Genomic DNA, 26228 nt, shown 5'->3' with positions numbered 1-26228 from the left:
GTCCTTTAACTTTGGTTTATTCATTACAAAGACAACATGAAAAGCAGGCGTTGATACATTTTTGTTACGGTTTATTTTTTTTTTTTAACACCTGATCCAAAGTGTGGGTTGATTTCCCATTCTGCAAATGGGGGTAACAAGATGACATGGACCTGTCATTAGAGCTGGGCGATATGGACAAATCACCATAAATTGACTGAATTATCACGATAACGACAAACTGAATACATTGATAACATGAATGTGCACCAGTTACTTCTTTTGTATTACCCTTAAAACTACTACTTTGAATGTTGTAGCTATCGATTATCTAGTTAGAAATAGTGTATATTAGCAGACTTACTGATTGTCTTTAAACTACACATTCCTCTAGTAAAGGCTACTTATCGTTAATATCAATATCAGTCAAATGTTAGAGAAAAATGTTGGTTCGGTCAGTATCAATCATTTTTGGTTTATCGTCCCAGCTCTAACCTTTATTGTACAAATTCATCTTTATGACATCACTATGGATGAATAAATGTTCATTCTTTCTCTTCTATGATCACTGACAGTTCAAAGGACCAGATAGTTTCCATCATTTTGCTTTTCAACAATCAAAAGTCTTTCCAATCAATACAAAATAAGTGAGACAAGAAAATATGGATATTTAAGACATTGGGCCAATTGGGACAGCATGTGGGTCTGTCCAGGAGGGTGCAACCATACAACATATTCAGATCATTATTTTGCATGTACAACAGATAGGCTTGTCTGTCATGTAGAATAGCAAATCTTGTCATTTCTATTTCTACTTGCACTGTTGTGAATGTCTCACCTCACTGAACAGCCTACACCCCTGGCCTGTGCCCAGTATGGAAAGTTCAGACCAGGTCAGGCAGCCGGAATGTTGAGGGGCTAGAAATAGTGTGGGAAGAAGCAGTTCCTTTGGGAACAACAATATCGTACAAGTTGTCTGCCCAACATTAAGCAAGGGGATGTTAGGTTTACTAGGCTTAAACTGAAATATCAATGTATCACTGTCTGGAATGGCAACGGGTATGTACAAAATGGACATTGCACTAATTGTAAATCAAGCATAACAGTACTGTATGTTCTGTACGTGAAAAGAAGTCTTCCATCCCGGGCACAAAACAAAACAGCAGGTTCTCTCTAGCATTGATAGAACAATATCCCATTTGTTAGACTCAACAGATAGGACTTACTGTAAGAAATGAGCTAGCCAGTGTGTACAGTAAATAAGGTATAAAGATACATCTATAATGCATAGTTTTCCTGTCTGCTACCTGGCAGGCTAATGTTTTCTGTCCAAGTCATAGAATGAAAAGAAATGACAGGAAAAGACTGGAAACCACTTATTGTTTTTATAGAACGGGGACGTTTCTCTCCTATTTCACACAGAAATGTAGACCCTAGCTGCGGTGTACGATGGCGTCGATGCTCTCCTGGATCTCTGCCATCTTCTTCAACACCTGGTTCACCTTCGCCTCGTCAAACTCCAGACACACAAAGTCTGAATCCTGGAAGGAAAACGAGAACGGAGAAGAGGGAAAGGAGTGGGGGAAGGAAGGAAGGAAGGCAAAGGGAAAATAGGGACAGTATATTAAGACCAAGACAGTAGAGCCGACTTCATGGATGATGGGTTGAGGGATGTAGCTCAACTGACGAGACATCAGAAACATTGTGATAACAGGAACCTTTACTCACATCAAGTCCTATTTTAAGGTCCAAGCTCTCAGCCACATAAAGCAGGAGCAAAGGTCAGATTAGGAAACTCCTATAAACATCCACTGTATGACATCATAGAGCTGAAAGAACTAGACTTTGTTATGAAGTGGTGCTATAGATGGAACCTGAGATCTAAGCCAGTTTGACATCCGTTGAGCCTTTTAAAAGCATATTTCAACACTGCTACAGGAAGAGGTGTGTTTGAAAATGGGGTCGGAAAGTTAACAGAAAAGAGAAGCCTAGAACCAGGATGTGGTCCAGACACATTCAGTTAGGACCAAACACTTGTTCTTTCTCTTTCCAACGGACAACAAACTAAAAAGGACTAATGGAAATAAAACACATTTATTTTTATGACGGTTTATAAAGGATGCTTATTCAAGAAAGTTATTTTTTATGTGTTACCAAGAAACTAATACAGTGGACAATGATTTCAGAAGACTGTTGTAAGTGGTGCGTGCGGTAGATGACCTAGGAGGTACAGCTAGTGTTAATTACTGACACAAATAAAAGGCAACAGTTGGCCTAAATATAGCGACACTTTGCCTGTAGCACAGTCATTTGAGTTTTCCCCATTTATAGCAGGGTCCCTAGAAACTCACTTTCATTCTCTCATGTCTCTGAGGCATTTCAAAAATAGCCTCCAATATCACTAGTGAGAATGTGACCTTTAACCAGCGTGCCATCAAAAGAGAGATGACGACAGGAACAGGGTATGAAGGACAAATGAGGAAAAAGGAGGAGAAGACCTAAAAAAAACAGCTGACTGTCCAAGGACATCCATACCCCTTGAAGAGCTACTTTTGAGTCTTAACATGATGTTTTGTGGCATCGTGTTTAACTCATAATGGTCACAGATATGACTAGAATATGGAAGCTGGAAGATGGAAGATTCCAGAACAGTGAAGTAAAGCCAGGAGAGCAACTATAGCACCTGCTTTTAAAATAAAAAATCCACCCCAAAAACTACATTTTGGTATGTTTCACTAGCCCATGGTTGATATAGTCCCAAAATGGGTTGTATGTCAGCAATCAAGTTTTCAAAATTATAACTTGCATCATAACGGCTGTATTTCAGTATTTTGAAAGTTAAACATCTTGAAAAGTTGATTGCTGGCACGCAAAACATTTTGGGATACTTGAGTCAGAGTATATTTTCAAATGAGTCGCAGCGTACACAGACCATGTGCAGATCGTGTGATTGGCCGATCTACTCATCAATTTCTATGATATGTAGCGTCTTCATTACATGCCACTGAAAAATGAATGAACGTCCCTGGGTGGCCACAATAGGACACAAGACCTTCCATCTGTCCATGTCTTTGTTAGTCTGTTTGTTCCCGAGAGTGCACATCACTACAAGGGCCCTATCACCTCTCTTAAAAGAATGGTTGCCTGGTTACTGGCTACCGCTGCCTTATTTCTTTCCGCAGTCATTTGTTTGTTTGAAGCGTGTCTGTTGCCTAGGACGATTCAGTGTTCATTTCGGTTGGCGAGAGAGAGGACGCTCTTGAAGCTATCTGTCCACCTCGTATAACTCAGCTTAATGGAATGCTACTCGCATTGTTCAACTGTCACTCAACTCTATAAAACACAAACATTGTGGCTTAGTGAGTAGGACTTGATAAGTCAAGTTAAGATGCAGTTACTCTGTGTAATCTCCTTGCATAGACTGAAAGGACAAAGCCCTGAAACACCTATAATCATTTACTTTTATTATACTGCAAAACAATTACTGTACAAGTGCTCCTCATTAGCCTTAATACAGACTCCCGAGTGTTGCAGCGGTCTAAGGCACTGCATCTCAGTGCAAGAGGCATCACCACAGTCCCTGTTTTGAATCCAGACAATCACATCCGGCCATGTTCGGGAGTCCCATGGGGTGGCACACAATTAGCCCAGCATTGTCCAGGTTTGGCTAGGGTAGGCCGTCAATGTAAATAAGAATTTGTTCTTAACTGACTTGCCTAGTTAAATAAAAAGTTGAAAAAAAAAAGACCATTCATTTACTGTTTAGCCTACTAAACTAAGTACCATGAGGCACACCTCAATCCTAATCTTCCTCTACTGACACTGAGGGGCAGTGTTTTTACAGCTAATGCCGGTTTGCCCGAGGCTGATGCCGTGCAGGTGTTTGTCCACATGCATATACACACACTCAGTCAAATAAACGCATACAAGAACACACACACACATTCATGCAATAGTGCCAGACATAAACACAAACATATACAGTTGGCATTGCTGTTATGATTTTAGGTGTCCTTGATGTCCTTTGTTTTTTAGTTTTTTCATTGTTGTTTGCTGTTTTCTTCTGTCTTTTTCCTCTTTAGTTAATTTTCTAGGTTGTTGGTGCATTGGAGATTCTTGGGGGTGGGGAATGGAATGAATTGGGGGGTCTCGAATGGTTCAGAGACAGCAGTTGGGGATCTGTGGGGGGAAATCTTGGAGGGTTCGGGTTCATGTTTTTTTGGCCTGGTGGGAAATCTGTCAACGTGCCCTTGAGCAGGGCATTAACCCTGGATGTGTGTGTCACTCTGAATGAGAGTCAGGTGGATGACTGGTATGGTGTAGTTGTTGAATGAGAGTCAGGTGGATGACTGGTATGGTGTAGTTGTTGAGCAGCTTCACTGCAAGTATATCGTATGTTTTGGATATTCAGTCAAAAAAATACAAAATAAAACCTTCCTCTCCTCGGAGGTGAAAAAAGGTAGTAAATTCACCATAGTGACAGCAATTTAATTTATGAATAACTCCTCTCATACAACAGCACTGTAGAGACTTCAACTAAGTGGTGTCTTGTCTTCAAGGGCGTGCTGCTCTGCTGGCCTCATTCTCAGTACCAGGGGAGTGGCAGACAAGAGATCTGAGGGAAATGGGAGCCCCAGCAGCAGGGGCGCCGTATGGGGGGGAATAGTGGCGCCTGTGACTGAAAATTAGAAGGTTAATATTTAGGTTAATATTTTTTTTGTACATATCATTTGTACATATCATTAATATAATATTTATTTTACAATGTACTAATAAAACGTTTTCTTTTTCTTTTCTTGTTTTTGGCAAAAAAGTAAACATCCGGAGAGCCTCCGTATTGCACAACCCCCCCATATATTTACATCTAATGGTTCGGTCCTGCCCCCAAACCAGGCGCGAACAGTAGCAGTGAATTGCGAGTGAGGAGTACCGGTGGAGCATCAGGTCTCAGCTTCCTATAGACAAATCAGGCTTCCAGACAAATCAGGCTTCCAAAAACGAAAGGAAAGAAAGATAGGAGAGAGAAAATAAAGGACGACAGTATGTCACCCAATTTTTCACAAAGGAAGGTGGGTGTAGTCTGTGAGTGGTGGGAATGAACCTGTTAGCTTAGTCCGTAGCCTACTTTTTGCTCCCCTAACATTAGTTACTTAATATCTAAACAGAACATTTCCGAGTGTTTACATTTCGTTCCTCTTTCAGCCAACATTTAAATCAATGCAATACCAAATCAGTTGTCCCAGCCCCTGCCTGGTGCCAGGCTCAGATGCAGCATCAGACTCAGCAGGCCTGTCAAACCCATCCCCCTGAACCAGCCCTACTCCCAAATGAAGAACGACGTGAGCAGCATTGTGTTGAATAATTGCAGGTACTGCTAGGCATTGAGGACAGGAATGTGATTGTCCAGTCAGGAAAAATCTCACTTGACACAGAGGCAGCCAAAATCAGAGTCTTTAAAGGAAGAGATCCAGGCTCATATATATATATTTATTTATTTATTTATTATTTAACTAGGCTAGTCAGTTAAGAACAAATAATTGCATAGTTAATCGCAAGTCAGTTAAGAACACATTTTTATTTACAATGATGGCTGAAAGACAGATTTTTACCTTGTCAGCTCAGGGATTTGATCTTAGCAACCTTTCTGTTACTGGCCCAACGCTCTAACCAGTAGGCTACCTGCCGCCCCTAAAGATGATGGGAGTCTCTCCTGTCTGAGGCAACACTGATTGCTACGCAAATGGATGTTGCACCTCAATTTAGCAAGAAACACAGACGCCAGAGGAAAAGGAAGAGATTCCATGATGAGACCTCAAGAAGAGACAGCTCAGGACAGTGCAGCAACGATGTTTCAGAACACAGTGTTTTTACTGCCATGGACATCACCATAAGTGACTTGGACACTAGGTTTCACACCACTGCAAAAATTGTAGAATAATTTTCTGCTGTTCTGAAAGTTGGACAGATTAGTGAGGATAAAGTCCTTTCTGTGTGCCAATCACTGATCATGAAGCACCACCATCAGGCCTTTTCATTTCCATTTTATGTTCCCATTTCCACTTCTACAGCTGCTTATTTTCTAGTTGGTATGTATACTTAGTTCAGAAATCTGCTGCTGATTTTATTATTTTGTTTGTTATATCATTCTATAGATAATGTAGAGGTTCATGTTTATTTAAGTTATATTTATTTTAAGTCATTCATTAATGTTAAAATAATTTTCCATTCAATAATCTTACCATTAAAATGACATTTAGACTGTAAAAGATGGCCTTCAGCACATTTCTTATAGAGGGTATGAGTCTTGCATCAAATAGTGAATTCCACTGTATGCAGAATGTTGCATGCATATCTGCACAGTGTTATATTTTCACAGCTCACTGTCAGTAAATATTGGACTACAAGAGAGTTGCAAGGCTGCAAAGGTAGAATTATTTAAATCTTTGAGTGGGTTGATTGCGTTCTGGAGGTGTGTGGTTACAGCAGTTGCGCAGGGTTGGTGTGGCCTGTGGTGGTGGGGCCCAAAGTGATATCTTTTCATGGGACCCAAAATCCCTGCCCAGCAGTGCCATTGGCAATGAAGCAGGCCAGCCCCAACTGCCTCAGACACCAGAGCGACTGCTGACACCAGTTGCACCGGCAACCGATCACCTGTACATGTTCTCAATGGGCTTGACCCACATCCACACAGTGCCACATGCCCGTTCGGGCTGGACATGACAAAAAACACAGGTAACCAGGGCTGTATATTCATTAGTGCACAACATAGCAAAAGTTTTGCAACAAAAACAAGCATTTCTTATTGGAAAGATTCAGGTAGGTCCTGTTTGGTTACTAGTGAAGATATTACTGATACTGTATATTGAATGATAAGTGTTTATCCTGGTTGGTTAAGTAAACTACCGTTCAAAAGTTTGGGGTCACTTAGAAATTTCCTTGTTTTTGAAAGAAAAGCAAAAAAAAAAATGTCCATTAAAATAACATCAAATTGATCAGAAATACAGTGTAGATGTTTGGTTGTAAATGACTATTGTAGCTGGAAATGGCAGAATTTTTTTATGGAATATCCATAGGCTTACAGAGGACTGTAATAGCATCGAATAGTCCCCGAGATATGCAACTGTTCAGGGAAGTCAGGAACCAATACACACAGTCAGTCAGGAAAGCAAAGGCCAGCTTTTTCAAGCAGAAATTTGCATCCTGTAGCTCTAACTCCAAAAAGTTCTGGAACACTGTAAAGTCCATGGAGAACAAGAGCACCTCCTCCCAGCTGCCCACTGCACTGAGGCTAGGTAACACGGTCACCACCGATAAATCCGTGATAATCGAAAACTTCAACAAGCATGTCTCAACGGCTGCCCCCCCCGCAGCTACTCCTTTACCCAAATCCAGATAGCAGATGTTCTGAAAGAGCTGCACAACCTTGACAATCTGGACCCTCTATTTCTGAAACTGTCCTCCGCCATTGTCGCAACCCCTATTACCAGCCTGTTCAACCTCTCCTTCGTATCATCTGAGATCCCCAAGGATTGGAAAGCTGCCGCGGTCATCCCCCTCTTCAAAGGGGGAGATACCCTGGACCCAAACTGTTACAGACCTATATCCATCCTGCCCTGCCTATCTAAGGTATTCGAAAGCCAAGTCAACAAACAGATCACTGACCATCTTGAATCCCACCGTACCTTCTCCGCTGTGCAATCCGGTTTCCGAGCCGGTCACGGGTGCACCTCAGCCACGCTCAAGGTACTAAACGATATCATAACCGCCATCGATAAAAGACAGTACTGTGCAGTCGTCTTCATCAACCTGGCCAAGGCTTTCGACTCTGTCAATCACCACATTCTTATCGGCAGACTCAATAACCTCGGTTTTTCTAATGACTGCCTTGCCTTGTTCACCAACTACTTTGCAGACAGAGTTCAGTGTGTCAAATCGGAGGGCATGTTGTCCGGTCCTCTGGCAGTCTCTATGGGGGTACCACAGGGTTAAATTCTCGGGCCGACTCTTTTCTCTGTATATATCAATGATGTTGCTCTTGCTGCGGGCGATTCCCTGATCCACCTCTACGCAGACGACACCATTCTGTATACTTCTGGCCCTTCCTTGGACACGGTGCTATCTAACCTCCAAACAAGCTTCAATGCCATACAACACTCCTTCCCGTGGCCTCCAAATGCTCTTAAACGCTAGTAAAACCAAATGCATGCTTTTCAACCGTTCGCTGCCTGCACCCGCACGCCCGACTAGCATCACCACCCTGGATGGTTCCGACCTAGAATATGTGGACATCTATAAGTACCTAGGTGTCTGGCTAGACTACAAACTCTCCTTCCAGACTCATATCAAACATCTCCAAAACAAAATCAAATCTAGAGTCGGCTTTCTATTTCGCAACAAAGCCTCCTTCACTCACACCGGCAAACTTACCCTAGTAAAACTGACTATCCTACCGATCCTCGACTTCGGCGATGTCATCTACAAAATAGCCTCCAATACTCTACTTAGCAAACTGGATGCAGTTTATCACAGTGCCATCCGTTTTGTTACTAAAGCACCTTATACCACCCACCACTGCGACCTGTATGCTCTAGTCGGCTGGCCCTCGCTACATGTTCGCCGCCAGACCCACTGGCTCCAGGTCATCTACAAGTCTATGCTAAGTAAAGCTCCGCCTTATCTCAGTTCACTGGTCACGATGGAAACACCCATCCGTAGCACGCGCTCCAGCAGGTGTAGGTCACTGATCATCCCTAAAGCCAAAACCTAATTTGGCCACATTTCCTTCCAGATCTCTGCTGCCTGCGACTGGAACGAATTGCAAAAATCTCTGAAGTTGGAGACTTATCTCCCTCATCAACTTTAAACATCTGCTATCTGAGCAGCTAACCGATCGCTGCAGCTGTACATAGTCCATCGGTATATAACCCACCCAATTTACCTACCTCATCTCCATACGTTTTTTATTTTATTTACTTTTCTGCTCTTTTGCACACCAGTATCTCTACCTGCACATGTTCATCTGATCATTTATCACTCCAGTGTTAATCTGCTAAATTGTAAATATTCACTCCTATGGCCTATTTATTGTCTACCTCCTCATGCCTTTTGCACACAATGTATATATATAATTTTTTTGTTTCTACTGTTATTGACTTGTTTATTGTTTACTCCATGTGTAACTGTGTTGTTGTCTGTTCACACTGCTATGCTTTATCTTAGCCAGGTCGCAGTTGCAAATGAGAACTTGTTTTCAACTAGCCTACCTGGTTAAATAAAGGTGAAATAAACATTTTAAAAACAAAAAAAATCAACAACCATCACTCCTGTGTTCCAATGGCACGTTGTGTTAGCTAATCCAAGTTCAGAATTTTAAAAGGCTAATTGATCATTAGAAAACCCTTTTGCAATTATGTTAGCACAGCTGAAAACGATTGTGCTGATTAAAGAAACAAAACTGGCCTTCTTTAGACTAGTTGAGTATCTGGAGCATCAGCATTTTTGGGTTCGATTACAGGCTCAAAATGACTAGAAACAAGAACTTTCTTCTGAAACTTGTCAGTCTATTCTTGTTCTGAGAAATTAAGGCTCGTCCATACGAGGCCCCGGTGCACAACTGAGCAAGAGGACAAGTACATTAGTGTCTAGTTTGAGAAACAGCCCCCTGAAAAAGTCCTCACCTGGCAGCTTCATTAAATAGTACCCGCAAAACACCAGTCTCAACATCAACCGTGAAGAGGCGACTCCGGGACGCTGGCCTTCTAGGTAGAGTCTCTCTGTCCAGTGTCTGTTCTTTTGCCCATCTTAAACTTTTATTTTTATTGGCCAGTCAGATATGGCTTTTTCTTTGCAACTCTGCCTAGAAGGCAAGCATCCCGGAGTCACCTCGTCACTGGTTTTTAAAATTTATTTCACCTTTATTTAACCAGGTAGGCAGTTGAGAACAAGTTCTCATTTACAACTGCAGCCTGGCCAAGATAAAGCAAAGCAGTGTGACAAAAACAACAGATTTACAAACAAACGTACAGTCAATAACACAATAGAAAAATCTATGTACAGTGTGTGCAAATGTAGAATAGTATGGAGGTAAGGCAATTAATAGCCATAGAGGCGAAATAATTACAATTTAACATTATGTGTGATAGATGTGCAGATGATATGCAAGTAGAGATATTGGGTTGCAAAAAAGCAAGAGGATAAATAACAATATGGGGATGAGGTAGTTGGGTGTGCTATTTACATATTGGCTGTGTACAGGCACAGTAATCGGTAAGCTGCTCTGACAGCTGATGCTTGAAGTTAGTGAGGGAGATATAAGGCTTTTTTGCAATTCTTGCAATTCGTTCCAGTCATTGGCAGCAGAGAACTGTAAGGAAAGACGGCCAAAGTAAGTGTTGGCTTTGGGGATGACCAGTGAAATATACCTGCTGGAGCGCATGCTACGGGTGGGTGTTGCTATGGTGACCAGTGAGCTGAGATAAGGCGGGGCTTTACATATCAAAGACTTATAGATGACCTGGAGCCAGTGGGTTTGGCGACGAATATGAAGCAAGGGCTAGCCAACGAGAGCATACAGATCGCAGTGGTGGGTAGTATATGGCGCTTTGGTGACAAAACGGATGGCACTGTGATGGACTACATCCATCAAGAGGGGGATGACCATGACAGCTTTCCAATCTTTGGGGATCTCAGACGATACGACAGAGAGGTTGAACAGGCTAGTAATAGGGGTTGCAACAATTTCGGTGGATCATTTTAGAAAGAGAGGGTCCAGATTGTCTAGCCCAGCTGATTTGTAGGGATCAATATTTTCCAGCTCTTTCAGAACATCAACTGTCTGGATTTGGGTGAAGGAGAAGCAGGGGGGCTTGGGCAAGTTGTTGCCGGGGTAGGTTCTTATTGAAATGATTGATTATCAAGGATTATCAGTGGTGACAGTGTTTCCTAGCCTCAGTGCAGTGGGCAGCTGGGAGGAGGTGCTCTTATTCTCCATGGACTTTACAGTGTCCCAAAACTTTTTTGAATTAGTGCTACTGGATGCGAATTTCTGTTTGAAAAAGCTAGCCTTAGCTTTCCTAACTAACTGGGTATATTGGTTCCTGACTTCCCTGAAAAGTTGCATATTGCGGGGGCTATTCGATGCTAATGAAGAACGCCACAGGATGTTTTTGTGCTGGTCAAGGGCAGTCAAGTCTGGGGTGAACCAAGGGCTGTATCTGTTCTTAGTTCTACATTCTTTGAATGGGGCATGCTTATTCAAGATGGCGTGGAAAGCACTTAAAGTGAAACCAGGTATCCTCTACTGACGGGATGAGGTCAATATCCTTCCAGGATACCCGGGCCAGGTCGATAAGAAAGGCCTGCTCGCTGAAGTGTTTTAGGGAGCGTGTGACAATGATGAGGGGTGGTCATTTGACCGTGGACCCATTACACACGCAGGCAATGAGGCAGTGATCGCTGAGATCCTGGTTGAAGACAGCAGAGGTGCATTTAGAGGGCAATTTGGTCAGGATGATGTCTAAGACGGTGCCCATGGTTACAGATTTAGGGTTGTACCTGGTAGGTTCCTTAATAATTTGTGTGAGATTGAGGGAATCTAGCTTAGATCCCAGTTTAGGTCACGTAACAGTACGAACCGTGAAGATATGTGAATTGATTTGATCCCCCCCCCCATCTATGGTGTAAGCTCGAATTGTTTGGGCACAGACTTGGATAGTATGACAGAACTCTGCAGGCTAACTCCACCTCCTTTGGCTGTTCTATTTTTTTGGAAGCTGTTATAGTTAGGGATGGAAATGTCAGGATCTTTGTTGGCCTTCCTAAGGCATGATTCAGACACAGCTATGACAGAGTTGGCGGAGTGTTCTAAAGCAGTGAATAAAACAAACTTAGGGAGGAGGCTTCTAATATTAACATGCATGAAACAAAGGCTTTTACGGTTACAGAAGTCAACAAATTAGAGTGCATGGGGAATGGGAGTGGTGCTGGGGGCTACAGGGCCTGGGTTAAGCTCTACATCACCAGAGGAACAGAGGAGGAGTAGGATAATGGTACGGCTATAAGAACTGGTCGTGTAGTGCGTTCGGAACAGAGTCAAAGGAGCAGATTTCTGGGCGTGGAAGAATAGTTAAGTGATAATGTACAGACAAGGGTATGGTAGGATGTGAGTACAGTGGAGGTAAACCTAGGCATTAAGTGACGATGAGAGGTTTTGTCTCTAGAGGCACCATTTAAGCCAGGTGAGGTCACTGCATGTGTGGGAGGTGGAACAAAAGGGCTATCTAAGGCATATTGGGCAGGGCTAGGGGCTCTTCAGTGAAATAAGATATTCACTAACCAAAACAGCAATAGACAAAGCATATTAACATTAGGGAGTGGTATGTGTAGCCAAGTGATCATAGGGTCCAATGAGTAGCACTAGATAAGCCAGGGAGCCAATTCCGTAGTCGCTGCTACCTTAGGCGAGCTGGAGACATGGGGCTAGCAGATGGGCTTCCGGTAAAGTCGCAACGGAGGAGCCTGTTGAAACCACCTCGGACGGTTACGTCGGCAGACCAGCCGTGATGGATCGGCGGGGCTCCGTGTCGGCAGTAAAGGGTCCAGGCTAATTGGCAAAAGCGGTATTGTAGCCCAAGAATTGGCTGGTGGACCTCTTTGGCTAGCCGGGAGATGGGCCTAGCTCGAGGCTAGCTCCATGCTAACTGGTGCTTGCTTCGGGACAGGGACGTTAGCCTGGAGTAGCCAGTCATTTACAACATGAATAATGTCTACACTGTATTTCTGATCAATTGGATGTTATTTCAATGGACAAAAATGTGCTCATCTTGCAAAAATAAGAACATTTCTAAGTAACCCCAAACTTTTGAACGATAGTGTATGTGCTGTTATGCTAGCCATGTGCGGAGGGAAAATGCATTGAGAATGAACTATGTTGCAGACCATCGATGCACTCAGTGTTTTTGAGTTCTCTTTGAGGGAGCATTAAAAGTATGCATGTGTTTATGTTTTGCCTACACACTGTTAACAGCACAAAATGAATGATATGCTATATAGGCCTACACAGCATACCTGGCACAATTAACAGAGACAATGGTTTGCTAAACACTGACAGGCAACTAAAATGTGTAATACAAAAGGACTCATAGAAGACACTGAATACAAACTGTCATTTTAGACACACTACAGGTCAACCGACAGACAACTGTAGTCCTATCCAATCTATCTTCCATCCCCATTGTGTGCATAACCAAATAACCACCAACAACTCCTTAGGTCTGAATACAGTAGTTTCACAAGTTGGGCTGCGTCTCAAGGTCATGGCAATCTATTCTCTATATAGGTTGCACTATTCTTGAGGACCATAGGCTCTGATCAGATGTAGTGCACTATATAGGGCCGTTTGGGATGCACACAGAGTTAGAATGCTGACTCACTGTTGCTACACCCATTCCTCTCTTCAGTATTGGAGACACCTACGAGTCTATCGGATCTGTCATCATATATTAGAGAACTCATTTAATACACTCAAAGGGCCACGCTCAGGCTAATGCATTTGTTTACTGGAAAAACAATAATATATGAGATAATAAGAGTGCTAGCCAAAACAGAGCTGGGGTCTATCGTGAGATATGATACCCCAACCTGGTCTCAGAGCATTTCTTATTATTCTCTATGTAAATCTGAGACACTCCATTTGGTATGATATGGTACGTATTCATTTGTAGGTGTCCATCAACATTTCGTATGATATTTTACAAATTACAATTCGTATTGCGTTACGAATTTGTTAAATGTACAGTATGTAACAAACTTGCAAAACATATAACATGTTATGAATTACAGAAAGGTGGCTAACATTAGCTTGCTGGCTCACGTTAGCTAGGCTAGGGGTTAGGGTTAAGTTTAGGAGTTGGGTTAATGGGTAGGGTAAGGGTTAATGTTAGATTTAGGGGAAGGGTTAGCTAATATGCTAAGTAGTTGCAAAGTAGCAAGTAGTTGAAAAGTTGCTAATTAGCTAAAATTGTCCATGATGAACTCATAACCTTTGACTTGCTAGATGTTCACGTTCTATGCCCATCCTACTTTCCTTTTTGCCTTCAGGAACCATCGGTCTTATGTATCCATACTAATTTGAGTGGGACGGATTTACATTTACTATGTTACGTCTAGTCTATGAGACCAGGCTGGATACCCTGGGAATACAAGTGTGCTCCCTTTACAACAAAACGGAAGAATGACAGGAGAGAAAACAAGAGGATATGTTTTTATTTAAGATTTCACTGTGCAGTCCTCTTAGAAATCACCTGTGTGGAGAAAATAATTGGTCATGCCTTCTATGTTTGCCAATGATTGACATGTAGGTAAACACATCGACATGTAAAGACAGTTATAAGCCAGCATCCTGAGAAAATAGGACAGGGAGACAATGTGTAATAAGCAATCGTCCTCCTCTACTTTCCATGTCTTGACTCTCCACCCTCCAATTAAAAGACACCTAATGTTACATGCCAGCTCTCATCTATAGTCAGGAATTGGAATGGTCTGAATACCTATCATATATCTTCACTTTCCGAACTCTTGAATTGGCACACACACAGAACAAACCTTCCCTTTTGACAAAAACAATTTGGTCATAGGGATTCAGTCAACATTCTTTCTGCCTGACGGCTGATATTGTTAGTGCATTATGTCTTTGACTTCACAAGGTAATGGAGGTTGGGTTCGGTCGCTGCTGGTAAAAGCTTGTCTTGTAAATCAAACATCAACTGGGAACTCCTCTCTTGATTCCACGGATCACTGGTGCAAAACACTGTCTGTCAAATGTAATGCACTTACAGTAGGAGAACTAAGGCTTAGGATGTCATCCGGATGAAAAGTCAAGACCAACACCTGGATGGGCTTAGTTAATGGTGTTCAGTAGGACAAAACGTTTTACAATGGGAAAAACAAATGTGTGTTCTTATTGGACAAGATCCTGTAGCACCTCCATTTTGAAATGTTTCATAACGTTTCGTGCCTAAAGAACAGGAACGTGCTATATGAAATGTAAAGATGTGTAAACTACACCCTCATACAGCACGAAGAGATGGTTTACTACTGGAGCGCTGAGAATTCAATAGAATGTACAGCATGTACTGTGGTCATCTTCAAAGGGGAGAGCACAGCCATCAGTGGTGCTATTTACTTAGCTTCCCTCAGCTAAGTAAATAGATCCATTGAACAACTACTTTAGGGGATCTCCCCCAAAACCAACAGAATTAGTTTACTATTTCACAGCACCTGATAAACTGTCAGTTGCAGAGAATAGTATGTGTAGGTAGGATGTAGGCTTTTTTTAAACCACAATCACTGGGCAAATAAATAAAGGGAAAGGGGGATACCTAGTCAGTTGTACAACAATGAGTCTTCCGCATTTAACCCAACCCCTCTGAATCAGAGATGTCCGGAGGGCTGCCTATCGACATCCATGTCTTCGGCGCCCGGGGAACAGTGGGTTGACTGCTTTGCTCAAGAGCAGAACGACAGATTTTTACCATGTCAGCTCAGGGATTCGATCCAGCAATCTTTTGGTTACTGACCCAATTACAAACGGTTACAGAACCAAATTGGCCTACTCATCAGAAAACCTATACTGCATAATTCAGACTTGTGCTAATGTTTGTTTTATAGATGAGGGGTGACTAACCTGTAGAAAAATTGCATGTGACCGTGTTAATCTTACTCTACACAGACTACCAATGGTCTGTCAGCCTCTAGTTTTCATACGGAAAATTGTACAACTGTGCTACTAGGTACTAAGTGAAGTTATTGATTTATCACGTTATTGTAAGAAGTACACACACTGGAATTCTTGGTTAAAGTTCTCACGAATGAAATAGTCTCTCCCACTGCCAAATCAAAATGTCAACAGACCACTTCTATTCACCCTAGTAAAAATTATGTTTTCATAGATCGGCTTTGAATCGGTTTTAGTATCCATGAAAAGGCTCAATGCCTGTGGTTACAGCAAGGAAGTGATTGGGTCAGATTAGAACATATTTTTGATCCCAGATAAAAGCTGAAGCTCCATTGGGAACGGAGCAGACTCCACCCAGCCCATTATTAGGCTATTCCAAGTTTATTTAAATAGGTGGGAGCGGATGCTATGTTCCATTTTATCTCAAGTCTACAGGGAACTCCCGATTCAGAGTAAATAGGCCTGTGTGTTGAATGAAAGTGGGCCACTCCGGTCCATTAGAAGATGAGACATGCAAAAGAAATAGGAAGCCATTTGAAATGTTGTCTTGATTGTATTCTGTATGGTTCATATACATTTTCCTGTTAAATTAGGCCATTTCTGTGCAATATTTCTGGGGGACCCCTTTTGGCTCTAGAGCACCCTCAGAAGCAAAAGTTCTGTATAGCCTTTTCAAGCAGTTGACTCTAGAGCAGGGGGGGGCAATTCCAGTCCTCGAGGGCTTGATTAGTGTCACAGTTTTGTCCCAGCTAACACACCTGACTCCAATAATCACCTAATCATGATCTTCAGTTTAGAATTAAATTTGATTAATCAGCTGTGTTTGCTAGGGATGGGGAAAAAGTGACACCAATCAGGCCCTCAAGGACTGGAGCTGCCCACCCCGCTCTAGAAAATCAAGGCTATAGAAGCATTAGCGGGACAAACTAACCCACCAACCAACCATAGAATGGATGTAGCTCAGTCATGCAGATAAGATGTCGTCCTATAGCTGGAATAGACTGTTTGGTGCTTGGCCGTTGGTGATTAAGATGAGGAAAGGGGCGGGGCAAGCTGATCCCAGACCTGTCGATCCCAGAGGTCGACCGATTAATCGGAATGGCCGATTTCAAGTTTTCATAACAATCGGAAATCGGTAATTTTGGACGCCGATTTTTTATTATTATAATTTTTTGGACACCTTTATTTAATCTTTATTTAACTAGGCAAGTCAGTTAAGAACACATTCTTATTTTTAATGACGGCCTAGGAACGGTGGGTTAACTGCCTTGTTCAGGGGCAGAACGACAGATTTTTACCTTGTCAGCTCAGGAATTCAATCTTGAAACTTTACGGTTAACTAGTCCAATGCTCTAACCACCTGCCTCACGAGGAGCCTGCCGGTTACGCGAATGCAGTAAGAAGCCAAGGTAAGTTACTAGCTAGCATTAAACTCAATCATAATCACTAGTTATAACTACACATGGTTGATGATATTACTAGTTTATCTAGCGTGTCCTGCGTTGCATATAATCGATGCAGTGCGCATTCGCGAAAAAGGACTGTATTTGCTCCAATGTGTACCTAACCATAAACACCAATGCCTTTCTTAAAATCAATACACAGAAGTATCTTTTTTTTAAACCTGCATATTTAGTTAAAAGAAATTCATGTTAGCAGGCAATATTAACCAGGTGAAATTGTGTCACTTCTCTTGCGTTCATTGCACGCAGAGTCAGGGTATATGCAACAGTTTGGGCCGCCTGGCTCATTGAGAAATAATTTGCCAGAATTTTACCTAATTATAACATAACATTGAAGGTAGTGCAATGTAACAGGAATATTTAGACTGATGGATGCCACCCGTTAGATTAAATACGGAACGGTTCCGAATTTCACTGAAAGAATAAACGTCTTGTTTTCGAGATGATAGTTTCCGGATTCAACCATATTAATGACCTAAGGCTCGCATTTCTGTGTTATGTTATAATTAAGTCTATGATTTGATAGAGCAGTCTGACTGAGCGACAGTAGGCACTAGCAGGCTCATAAGCATTCATTCAAACAGCACATTAGTGCGTTTTGCCAGCAGCTCTGCTGTTTATGACTTCAAGCCTATCAACTCCCGAGATTAGGCTGGTGTAACGATGTGATGTGAAATGGCTAGCTAGTTAGCGGGGTGCGCGCTAATAGCGTTTCAAACATCACTCGCTCTGAGACTTGGAGTAGTTCTTCCCCTTGCTCTGCATGGGTAACGCTGCTTTGAGGGTGGCTGTTGTCGTTGTGTTCCTGGTTCGAGCCCAGGTAGGAGGGAGGAGAGATACGGAAGCTATACTGTTACACTGGCAATACTAAAGTGCCTATAAGAACATCCAATTGTCAAAGGTATATGAAATACAAATGGTATAGAGAGAAATAGTCCTATATTAACTAAAACCTCTTACCTTGGAATATTGAAGACTCATGTTAATAAAAGGAACCACCAGCTTTCATATGTTCTGAGCAAGGAACTTAAATGTTAGCTTTCTTACATGGCACATATTGCACTTTTACTTTCTTCTCCAACACTTTGTTTTTGCATTATTTAAACCAAATTGAACATGTTTCATTATTTATTTGAGGCTAAATTGATTTTATTGATGTATTATATTAAGTTAAAATAAGTGTTCATTCAGTATTGTTGTAATTATCATTATTACAAATACATTTTTAAAATCGGCCGATTAATCGGCAGCGGATTTTTTTTGGGTTGTCCTCCAATAATCGGTATCGGCGTTGAAAAATCATAATCGGTCGACCTCTACCTGTAACCTCCGTGGTGGTTGCTTTAGCTGGGGTCTGTCAGTTGACTTGGTGATCGTCCCAAATGGCACCCTATTCCCTTTGGTCAAAAGTAATGCCCTATAGGGAAAAGGATGCCATTTGGGCCGCACGCCTCAAAATACTTTCCCCCTCTCAGACACTCTCAGACATCTGAGCCGTGGCTTCCATAGCGACTTTACAAACCAAACTAGGGAAAATGTGTTTCCATCTGATCTATGACCAAACCAAAGACAAATAGAATCATGCCAAATGTTGATATATAGCTTATAGATACATAGGCCTATTTCTTTATCCCATCTATAACCTAAGTCATTTACACCCTTCAAGTCATAGAGATTAAATTAAATGAAAGCCCACAGCATCCTAACCTAAAGCACTTCGAATGATCTTGATATGGGAGTATGAGCCTATTGGCCAGTTACATTTACTGGCTATAAAAAGGATGTTTATTGGTAGGGATGATGCAAATGATCATACTTGTTTATAATGCACTGTGTTGTAATCAATCATGGATGTAATAATAATCAACTAAATATAGCTAGTTTGGCGGTTGGAAAACAAATCTGTAGTAGGAGCAGAAAAAGCTCTAAAAACTGAATGTACTTTTCTTTTACGAATTGATACAATAATCTTATTCCCTGGGACTGATGTGCCTACACTGCAATATAGTCTCACTTATAGTACTAGGCCACCTCGTTCTCACATTCTAACAGTGTTGACCTTACATTGGGGCAATTCCCCAGTAACAGAGTGATGCTGAGACTCATCTTTCACACACAAACCGTCATTCTTTATGGTTTAACTTTGAAATCATTGGTTTTTGTTTGACATACATTTTAAAGTGAAAAATCAGATTCTCAGCATCACTGTTACCAGGGAATTGCCCATTGTCTTCTAGCAGGTGACGTCACTCCTACACAACGCTCGTCTGTCAACCGAACAGCAGGCAATATTGTTGCATTGTCTATCTGGCGTAAGACAATGCTTTTGGCACCTATAATTGTGAAACTTTTTGTTTCCTGGAACTCTCCCTCCTACTAATACCAAGAAGAGAAGATAATAGTAGTGTCATCAGCTAATTCCAGACTAAAAGGATTGAAGCTAGAGCCAAGTCGCCATCTCAGCAGAGCCACAGAGATGCCAACTCTCCACAACAATGCTGGTCAATAACATGATAGAGGCAGGGGAATGCCTTTTTAAAAAGGTTCACACAGGGCCAGGCTTTTGGGATAACCAAAATTAACACCACCTTTGCAAAACAAATTATAGCGTGCCATTAAAAAGTCATACCAGCATTCTTAGATGGATTGTGAGATATTGGGTTACAGTGATACTATTGAAATTCCAGTATAGTCCCCAACCCTCAACTATATATGCATCCCAAATGGCACTCCATTTCCTATATAGTGCACTACTTTTGACCAGGGCTCATAGGGCCAAAAGTAGTGTGCTACATTGGGAATAGGGTGTAATTTGGGACACGACAATATGTTAGGTTGAGGACTAATAGGTGAGAGGCAGACCAGTACTGTATATGTAGCACTGGTATATCAGACACAACAATTTGAAACTATGACAATGTAATAAATATACTGCTAAAGCAGGAAAGAGGAAGGTGAGTACAAAGTCACTGTGTTCTGAATGACATGTACTCTTCAGCTTCCTCAGTTTGCATAGTCCTACATTATATTGACATTACATTTCCTAGAGGTTCAACTATGCATGACCCGGTGGCCCGGGGGTGGGGGTGGCAATTTCACTTTAAGACTAATTAGATGATGGTTTAAAATCTAAATGTGCAAACTCCGCCCACCTGGGGCACATTATGGAACAAGTCCAGATGAGAAAGCCTGTTGATTTCCATAATGTACTATGTCTGAAAGCACAACTGGGGAATCAAAACATAACATTGGTCTAATTGTAGGCAGCCATATAATGTGCTTGTACAGTCAGTGTGACTGGTATTTTAAAGAGTGGGCTTCTTGCGCCCCCCCTCCCTCTTCCCACTCCCCTCTCACCTCTCCAGTCCTGCCCAGTTCCAGCTCCATCAGGGCCACGGGAATGTTAACAGCACCCCCTCTGCTGGCTGAGGTCTGGAGGTCCACCCTCCAGGTGAGGCCCTTCAGGCCGGGCTCCCAGCGGCTCTGGCCCAGCAGGCTCTCCCTCACCCGGGCCCGGTGGCTCTTCCAAAACCGGGAGAGGGCGGCCGCCTGCTCGGCGCTCACACCCCCCGTGCCCTGCTTCCTGGTCTGGGCAGTCAGGAAGGCTTCCAGCTGGGCCTGATCCATGTTAGCAGTGGCGATAGACTGAGAGGGGGAGAAGAAAATAAGCAAATATTTGTTAGTCTAACAAAGAGGTTGACGTTTTTCTAGTTGTATTCTCTTGGCCTGGACAAGATAGAAATGTAGACAACTTCATCTTCACATCAAGGACATTGAAGGGAAACTTGACATGTGTTTACACAGGTGTTCTAGTGCTGCAATCTAGTGAGAGGTAAATCTCAGCCTGTAGACAGACAAACTGATCTATCATTGAAAACCACTGTTGTCAACATGAATGAATCCACACACCCTATCCTAGCTATTTATTTACAAGGCCATTTGTACAGTATAGTACAAATTGAATTAACTGATTGAGCTGAAAGATTTGTTTTGGTAAGATTGTACAGACAGCTAAAGAAAGACAATAGAGAAACTGGTTTCAAGCATATGGGCTGCAGGACGAGGTTGAGCATTTGAAACATGTATCCATTTGCTACCTATAGCCTATCCCTATAATAATGTAGCTTGTCAATCAACACGAGGGGAATCAGGTGAGAATGGTCTCAAAATGCAGAAGTTGACAGTACCTTTAAAAGACCTTTCATCTTTTCATGCATCGCGCGAAACTCCTCCTGCGTTAAGTCTGGATAAAGTTCATTTTTCAAAAGTTCCTCTGTTATTTCAGCATTATTATAATACACTATTTGTGCTATTCCGTTCAGCAAACCGTTCAAAGATTTCGACGTTTCAACATCCGCCATGTTGTAGCCCCACTGGTCACGTGACTCCTGTTGTGTATACCCGCTCATTGGCTGTGTTTCTCACCATACTCACGCACATCAATCACTGATTGGCCTACATATCCAAGAAAACCCATCCACACACACACACAATCATCGTTGAAAGCTACTTGAGGTTGATAAAATGTAGTGTTATATAATGAAAATTCAAAATATAGTATGGCCTTTGTAAACCTTTGACAAACTAAGTAGAACATGAAAAGTATGTTAATTTTTGTACAGTTTCAAAATCAGTCTTTAATGTTGACATGCAAAAAATGTGGTACTTTCGGTTTCATTTCCTAAATTTCAGCCTCCCAACCCAATCCCTACCAGGATAATACCCATAAAACACTCACTAGGACACAGCATACGCACGCAAGAAAGCAGCAAGAACAGATCTACTTCATAAATAAGGTACAGGGCAAGTATGTATGAGTGTGTGTGTGTGTGTATGTGAGAGCGAGAGAAAGAGAGAGAGAGTGTGTGTTCATGACAAAATAGTAAAGGGTATCACAGGTTGTTTTCTCCATTTGGCATCGTAACTGTAACATCAAACACCTATTATTGTATAGTTTGTGAATTACAGTATCAGCCAGTACTAATAATAATTTTCAAAAATTGACAAAATATTTTTGAGTGTTTGAATATTAATCCACCCGGCGTGTCAGATTTCAAAAAGGATTTACGGTGAAAGCAAACCATGCGATTATGTGAGGACAGCTCTCTCAGCAGACACAACATTAAACAGCTAGCAGCAAAGTATTTTGCTTTTCTGACTTTCGTGACCAATCAAATCAATCCCTTACCTTTGATGATCTTCGTATGTTTGCACTCACGAGACTCCCAGTTACACAATAAATGTTTGTTTTGTTCGATAAAGATTATTTTTATATCCAAAAACCTCCATTTGGTTGGCGCGTTTTGTTTAGTAATCCACAGGCTCGTGCAGTTCACGACGGGCAGACGAAAATTCAAAATAGTATCCGTAAAGTTCGTAGAAACATGTCAAATGTTTTTTATAATCAATCCTCAGGTTGTTTTTACAATAAATAATCAAACATATTTAAACCGGATGGTAGCCTTTTCAATAGGAGAGCGAGAGAAAAGGTCTTGCTCCAGGCGCTCGCGCATACACAAATCTGGAGACACCTAGCTATCCACAGACACGATGTGATCATTCTCGCTCATTTTTCAGAATAAAAGCCAGAAACTATGTCTAAATACTGTTCACACCATGTGGAAGCCATAGAGAAAGGAATCTGGTTGATATCGCTTTAAATGGAGGATAGGCTTGCAATGGAAAAGAGAGGTTCCAGAATAACAGCACTTCCTGATTCGATTTTCCTCAGGTTTTCGCCTGCAAACCCGCTGCTGACAAGTGTGTAAAATCGAGCACACCGCCATGCATTCTCCATAGATAAACATTGGCAGTAGAATAGCCTTACTGAAGAGCTCAGTGACGTTCAACGTGGCACCGTCATATGATGCCACCTTTTCAACAAGTCAGTTCATCAACTTCCTGCCCTGCTAGAGCTGCCCCGGTCAACTGTAAGTGCTGTTATTGTGAAGTGGAAACTTCTAGGACCAAAAACGGCTCAAATGAGAAGTGGTAGGCCACACAAGCTCACAGAACGGGAACGCCGAGTGCTGAAGCGCGTAAAAATCATCTGTCCTCGGTTGCAACACTTACTACCGAGTTCCAAACTGCATCTGGAAATAACATCAGTACAATAAGGGTGGGACCTACTCCATATTTAATACCCATGAAATTGGAATGAGATGTTCGACGAGCAGGTGTCCACATACTTTTTGTCATGTAGTGTAGCTATATTGTGTATGACAGGCATGTCATGTAGTTGTAGGGTAAACATTTTGTTTTCCTCTCTCTCTTTCCTCCAATCTCTTCAGGTGTAACGATGGCTAACATTAAAACATTAAATGAAATTGGACACCTCAACTCGTCTGGCTTTGGTAGGCCTTGGCCCAGGCATGGGCTTTACCTGCTCCACTGGTTCTCCCATAACTACGTCATATTCGACAACAATGGTGACCTGCTGGCGCTGTACAACCCCAAAAGGAAGGAGTTCGGTTTCCATCACTTCGATAACCGACTCGAGTGTGACGGTAACTGTTATCAATTGCTCCCCAACCAGAACTTTCCATACTATGAGGTGGGCAACCTGAATACCCCAGGGGCAGGTGACCTGCCACCATACGTTAGGCAGAACTACAAAGGATACCATGATGACAGCAATATGGACCGTATCATCATCAGTCTTCACCCAGGCTTGGTATTGGATAAAGTCTATGTGACCCAACACGAGGATGTGAGGACTTTTGATCGCCAGAACACCTATCGGATCAGTAAGGGTTTGGTCAGGCTCATCCGTAATCTGGAACTGGAAGAGCTGCTAAGGCAAGCTGGGTACCCCAGTACCATTATGTTTGTCAAAGCAGTCAAGCGGCAAGAGACTCCAGCTCGAAGCCACACCACCGTTTATCAACCAGCTGTCAGCCAAACTGACTGGGTCAACAACAAGAGGCCCTCTGTTGTGAGTCCCAGGCCAACACCATCAAGGGAGTCTGTGATTGACATGCCACATGACTTAATGCTTTGTGAGAGCAAAATAAATCATGTGTCTGTCAGTATCCCCGAGAGCAGAGACTCCCATAAGCCTCGGCGGGAGAGGCGATGCTGTGTCATTCTGTAGACTGGGCCAAAGAGAGTCAAAAGGGTTCATCTTACAGGACGAATCGGGAAATAATTGTGGACAACATTTATTACAGTGCTCCTATAAGTAGGTTTACAGTGCAACACTATTGTAAGTACTCATTATTGTTACACTGTACCTACAGCAGTGACCCTAACCCTAAGTCACTTTTTAAACAATTATTTAGAATAAAGTTAATTTTTATTTTTTTATTTCAACATACAATCACTTCTTTATATGTGTAGATTTCTGAAAGATTATAATCAACCTCTATACTTCTAGAGAAAACTACAATACAGCCCAATGGCAGCCCAGTTACCAGGTTTGGAACAGAATACAGAACCTGGTCCAGGTTTGGAACAGAATACAGAACCTGGTCCAGGTTTGGAACAGAATACAGAACCTGGTCCAGGTTTGGAACAGAATACAGAACCTGGTCCAGGTTTGGAACAGAATACAGAACTGCAGATTGCCCTTTAATAATCGTAATTATCTTTCACTAATGCAACTGTACATAATTGATTTTCTGTAAAACCAAGGCCAATAGTTAATCATTTCCCACAGTGTTGTAACAGCTCTGTTCTAATTGGTTAAGCAGCTTCTTGTTTAGATTCAACTGACTACGGGCTCTATTCAATTCGTATTGCGGATGTTCAGCATTACTGCGTGATAGAAATATTAAGGCAAATTTCAGTGGCGACAGCGCCTGCTGTACCACCAGAGACTCTGGGTTCGCACCCAGGCTCTGTGGTAACGTCGTCCGGGTTAGGGAGGGTTTGGCCGGTAGGGAGATCCTTGTCTCATCGCGCACCAGTGACTCCTGTGGCGGGCCGGGCACAGTGCGCGCTAACCAAGGTTGCCAGGTGCACGGTGTTTCCTCCGACACATTGGTGTGGCTGGCTTCCGGGTTGGATGGCGCTGTGTTAAGAAGCAGTGCGGCTTGGTTGGGTTGTGTATCGGAGGACGCATGACTTTCAACCTTCGTCTCTCCCGAGCCCGTACGGGAGTTGTAGCGATGAGACAAGATAGTAGCTACTAAACAATTGGATACCACGAAATTGGGGAGAAAAGGGGGTCAAATTAAATTTTAATTCAGTGGCGACTTCGCAGTCACGGTAAACGCTGCATATGTCGTCTCAATGGGAAATTACCTTTACATTTCTGTCTCGCAATCTGTAACGTTTCAGCGACACAGACGGAGTACAGTACATTGTTTGTACAGTACAAAGTATGACCATCTTTAACCACAAACCGATACCACACCTTATAGTTAAAACGTTTGTGAAAGTAGAAAGAGATGAGTAAAGTGGTTTTACAAGCGGGTATCTGGTATAAACTGGTATAAACTGTCAAAGTAGACTCATTATGAAGCGTTCATTCAGAATGTGAATTTGTTATAAATCATAAACTGTTGATAAAAGGGAATAAGTCAACATTTGTGCATTAGCAATCAAAGAAAGCATACATTAAATCAACCCATCTATTTCCCACTCTTTATTCTCTATTCGCTTTAAGATTGCACTGAGATTGACCAATCAGAATATACTGTAGTTCATTGAATATGCTTGTGTTATAGTTCCCAGGTGTGGGATGCTATTGGCAGATATATACCCCTAGAACAGGATTAATGAAGAGAAAGAGAGAAGTAGCTTCTTTAACTTGGTTTCTGTTCCAATGCATTTATTAAAGTTTCTCATATTCCAAATGTGTGTTTTATTCGAAATCATCAAATTACAATGTAGAAAATTACCCGTTTACATTCATTTAAATAGATTCACACATTTATTCTCATATCAATTGAAATCCCTTTTTCTCAAGCAGTAGTTTATAACTACTGTTTATCTTTGTGTGTCTCACACCAGCTGTGATTTAGGTCAAAGTTCACTGATTACAGTCAAATATGGTCTATTTATAGACGGTTTACAGTATCATAAGATGATCAGTCTCGATTTCTCAAATC

The 26228-nt window shown here is 42.0% G+C and overlaps 2 protein-coding genes across 2 annotated transcripts; one reads left to right on the top strand and one right to left on the bottom strand.

Moving 5' to 3' along the window:
• Nucleotides 1-21574, bottom strand: commd1 (copper metabolism (Murr1) domain containing 1). Its single transcript, XM_029624843.2, has 3 exons — nt 21363-21574; nt 20533-20820; nt 1-1520 (listed from the first exon to the last, which is right to left on the bottom strand). The coding sequence occupies exons 1-3, from the start codon at nt 21534-21536 to the stop codon at nt 1413-1415; spliced, it is 570 nt and encodes a 189-aa protein (XP_029480703.1). The 5' UTR covers nt 21537-21574; the 3' UTR covers nt 1-1412.
• A 265-nt stretch (nt 21575-21839) lies between these two features.
• LOC115103565 (uncharacterized) lies at nt 21840-25973 on the top strand. Its single transcript, XM_029624403.2, has 2 exons — nt 21840-21971; nt 23466-25973. The coding sequence occupies exon 2, from the start codon at nt 23474-23476 to the stop codon at nt 24266-24268; it is 795 nt and encodes a 264-aa protein (XP_029480263.1). The 5' UTR covers nt 21840-21971; nt 23466-23473; the 3' UTR covers nt 24269-25973.
• The last annotated feature ends 255 nt before the right edge of the window (nt 25974-26228 follow it).

The sequence above is a fragment of the Oncorhynchus nerka genome, linkage group LG15 (assembly GCF_034236695.1).
Source record: "Oncorhynchus nerka isolate Pitt River linkage group LG15, Oner_Uvic_2.0, whole genome shotgun sequence".
NCBI classification, from domain to species: domain Eukaryota; kingdom Metazoa; phylum Chordata; class Actinopteri; order Salmoniformes; family Salmonidae; genus Oncorhynchus; species Oncorhynchus nerka.
Note: the sequence above shows the minus strand (reverse complement) of the source record. Positions and strands in the feature narration are given on the sequence as shown.

What these genes read in the sequence shown, in the direction of transcription:
- LOC115103565 (XM_029624403.2), top strand. Translation starts at nt 23,474, where the DNA reads ATGGCTAACATTAAAACATTAAATGAAATTGGACACCTCAACTCGTCT.
- commd1 (XM_029624843.2), bottom strand. Translation starts at nt 21,536, where the DNA reads ATGGCGGATGTTGAAACGTCGAAATCTTTGAACGGTTTGCTGAACGGA. An exon ending in AGATGAAAGGTCTTTTAAAG is followed by an intron (nt 20,821 to 21,362) that starts GTACTGTCAACT and finishes TCCCCCTCTCAG; the next exon opens with TCTATCGCCACTGCTAACAT. An exon ending in AACTGGGCAGGACTGGAGAG is followed by an intron (nt 1,521 to 20,532) that starts GTGAGAGGGGAG and finishes TTTTCCTTCCAG; the next exon opens with GATTCAGACTTTGTGTGTCT.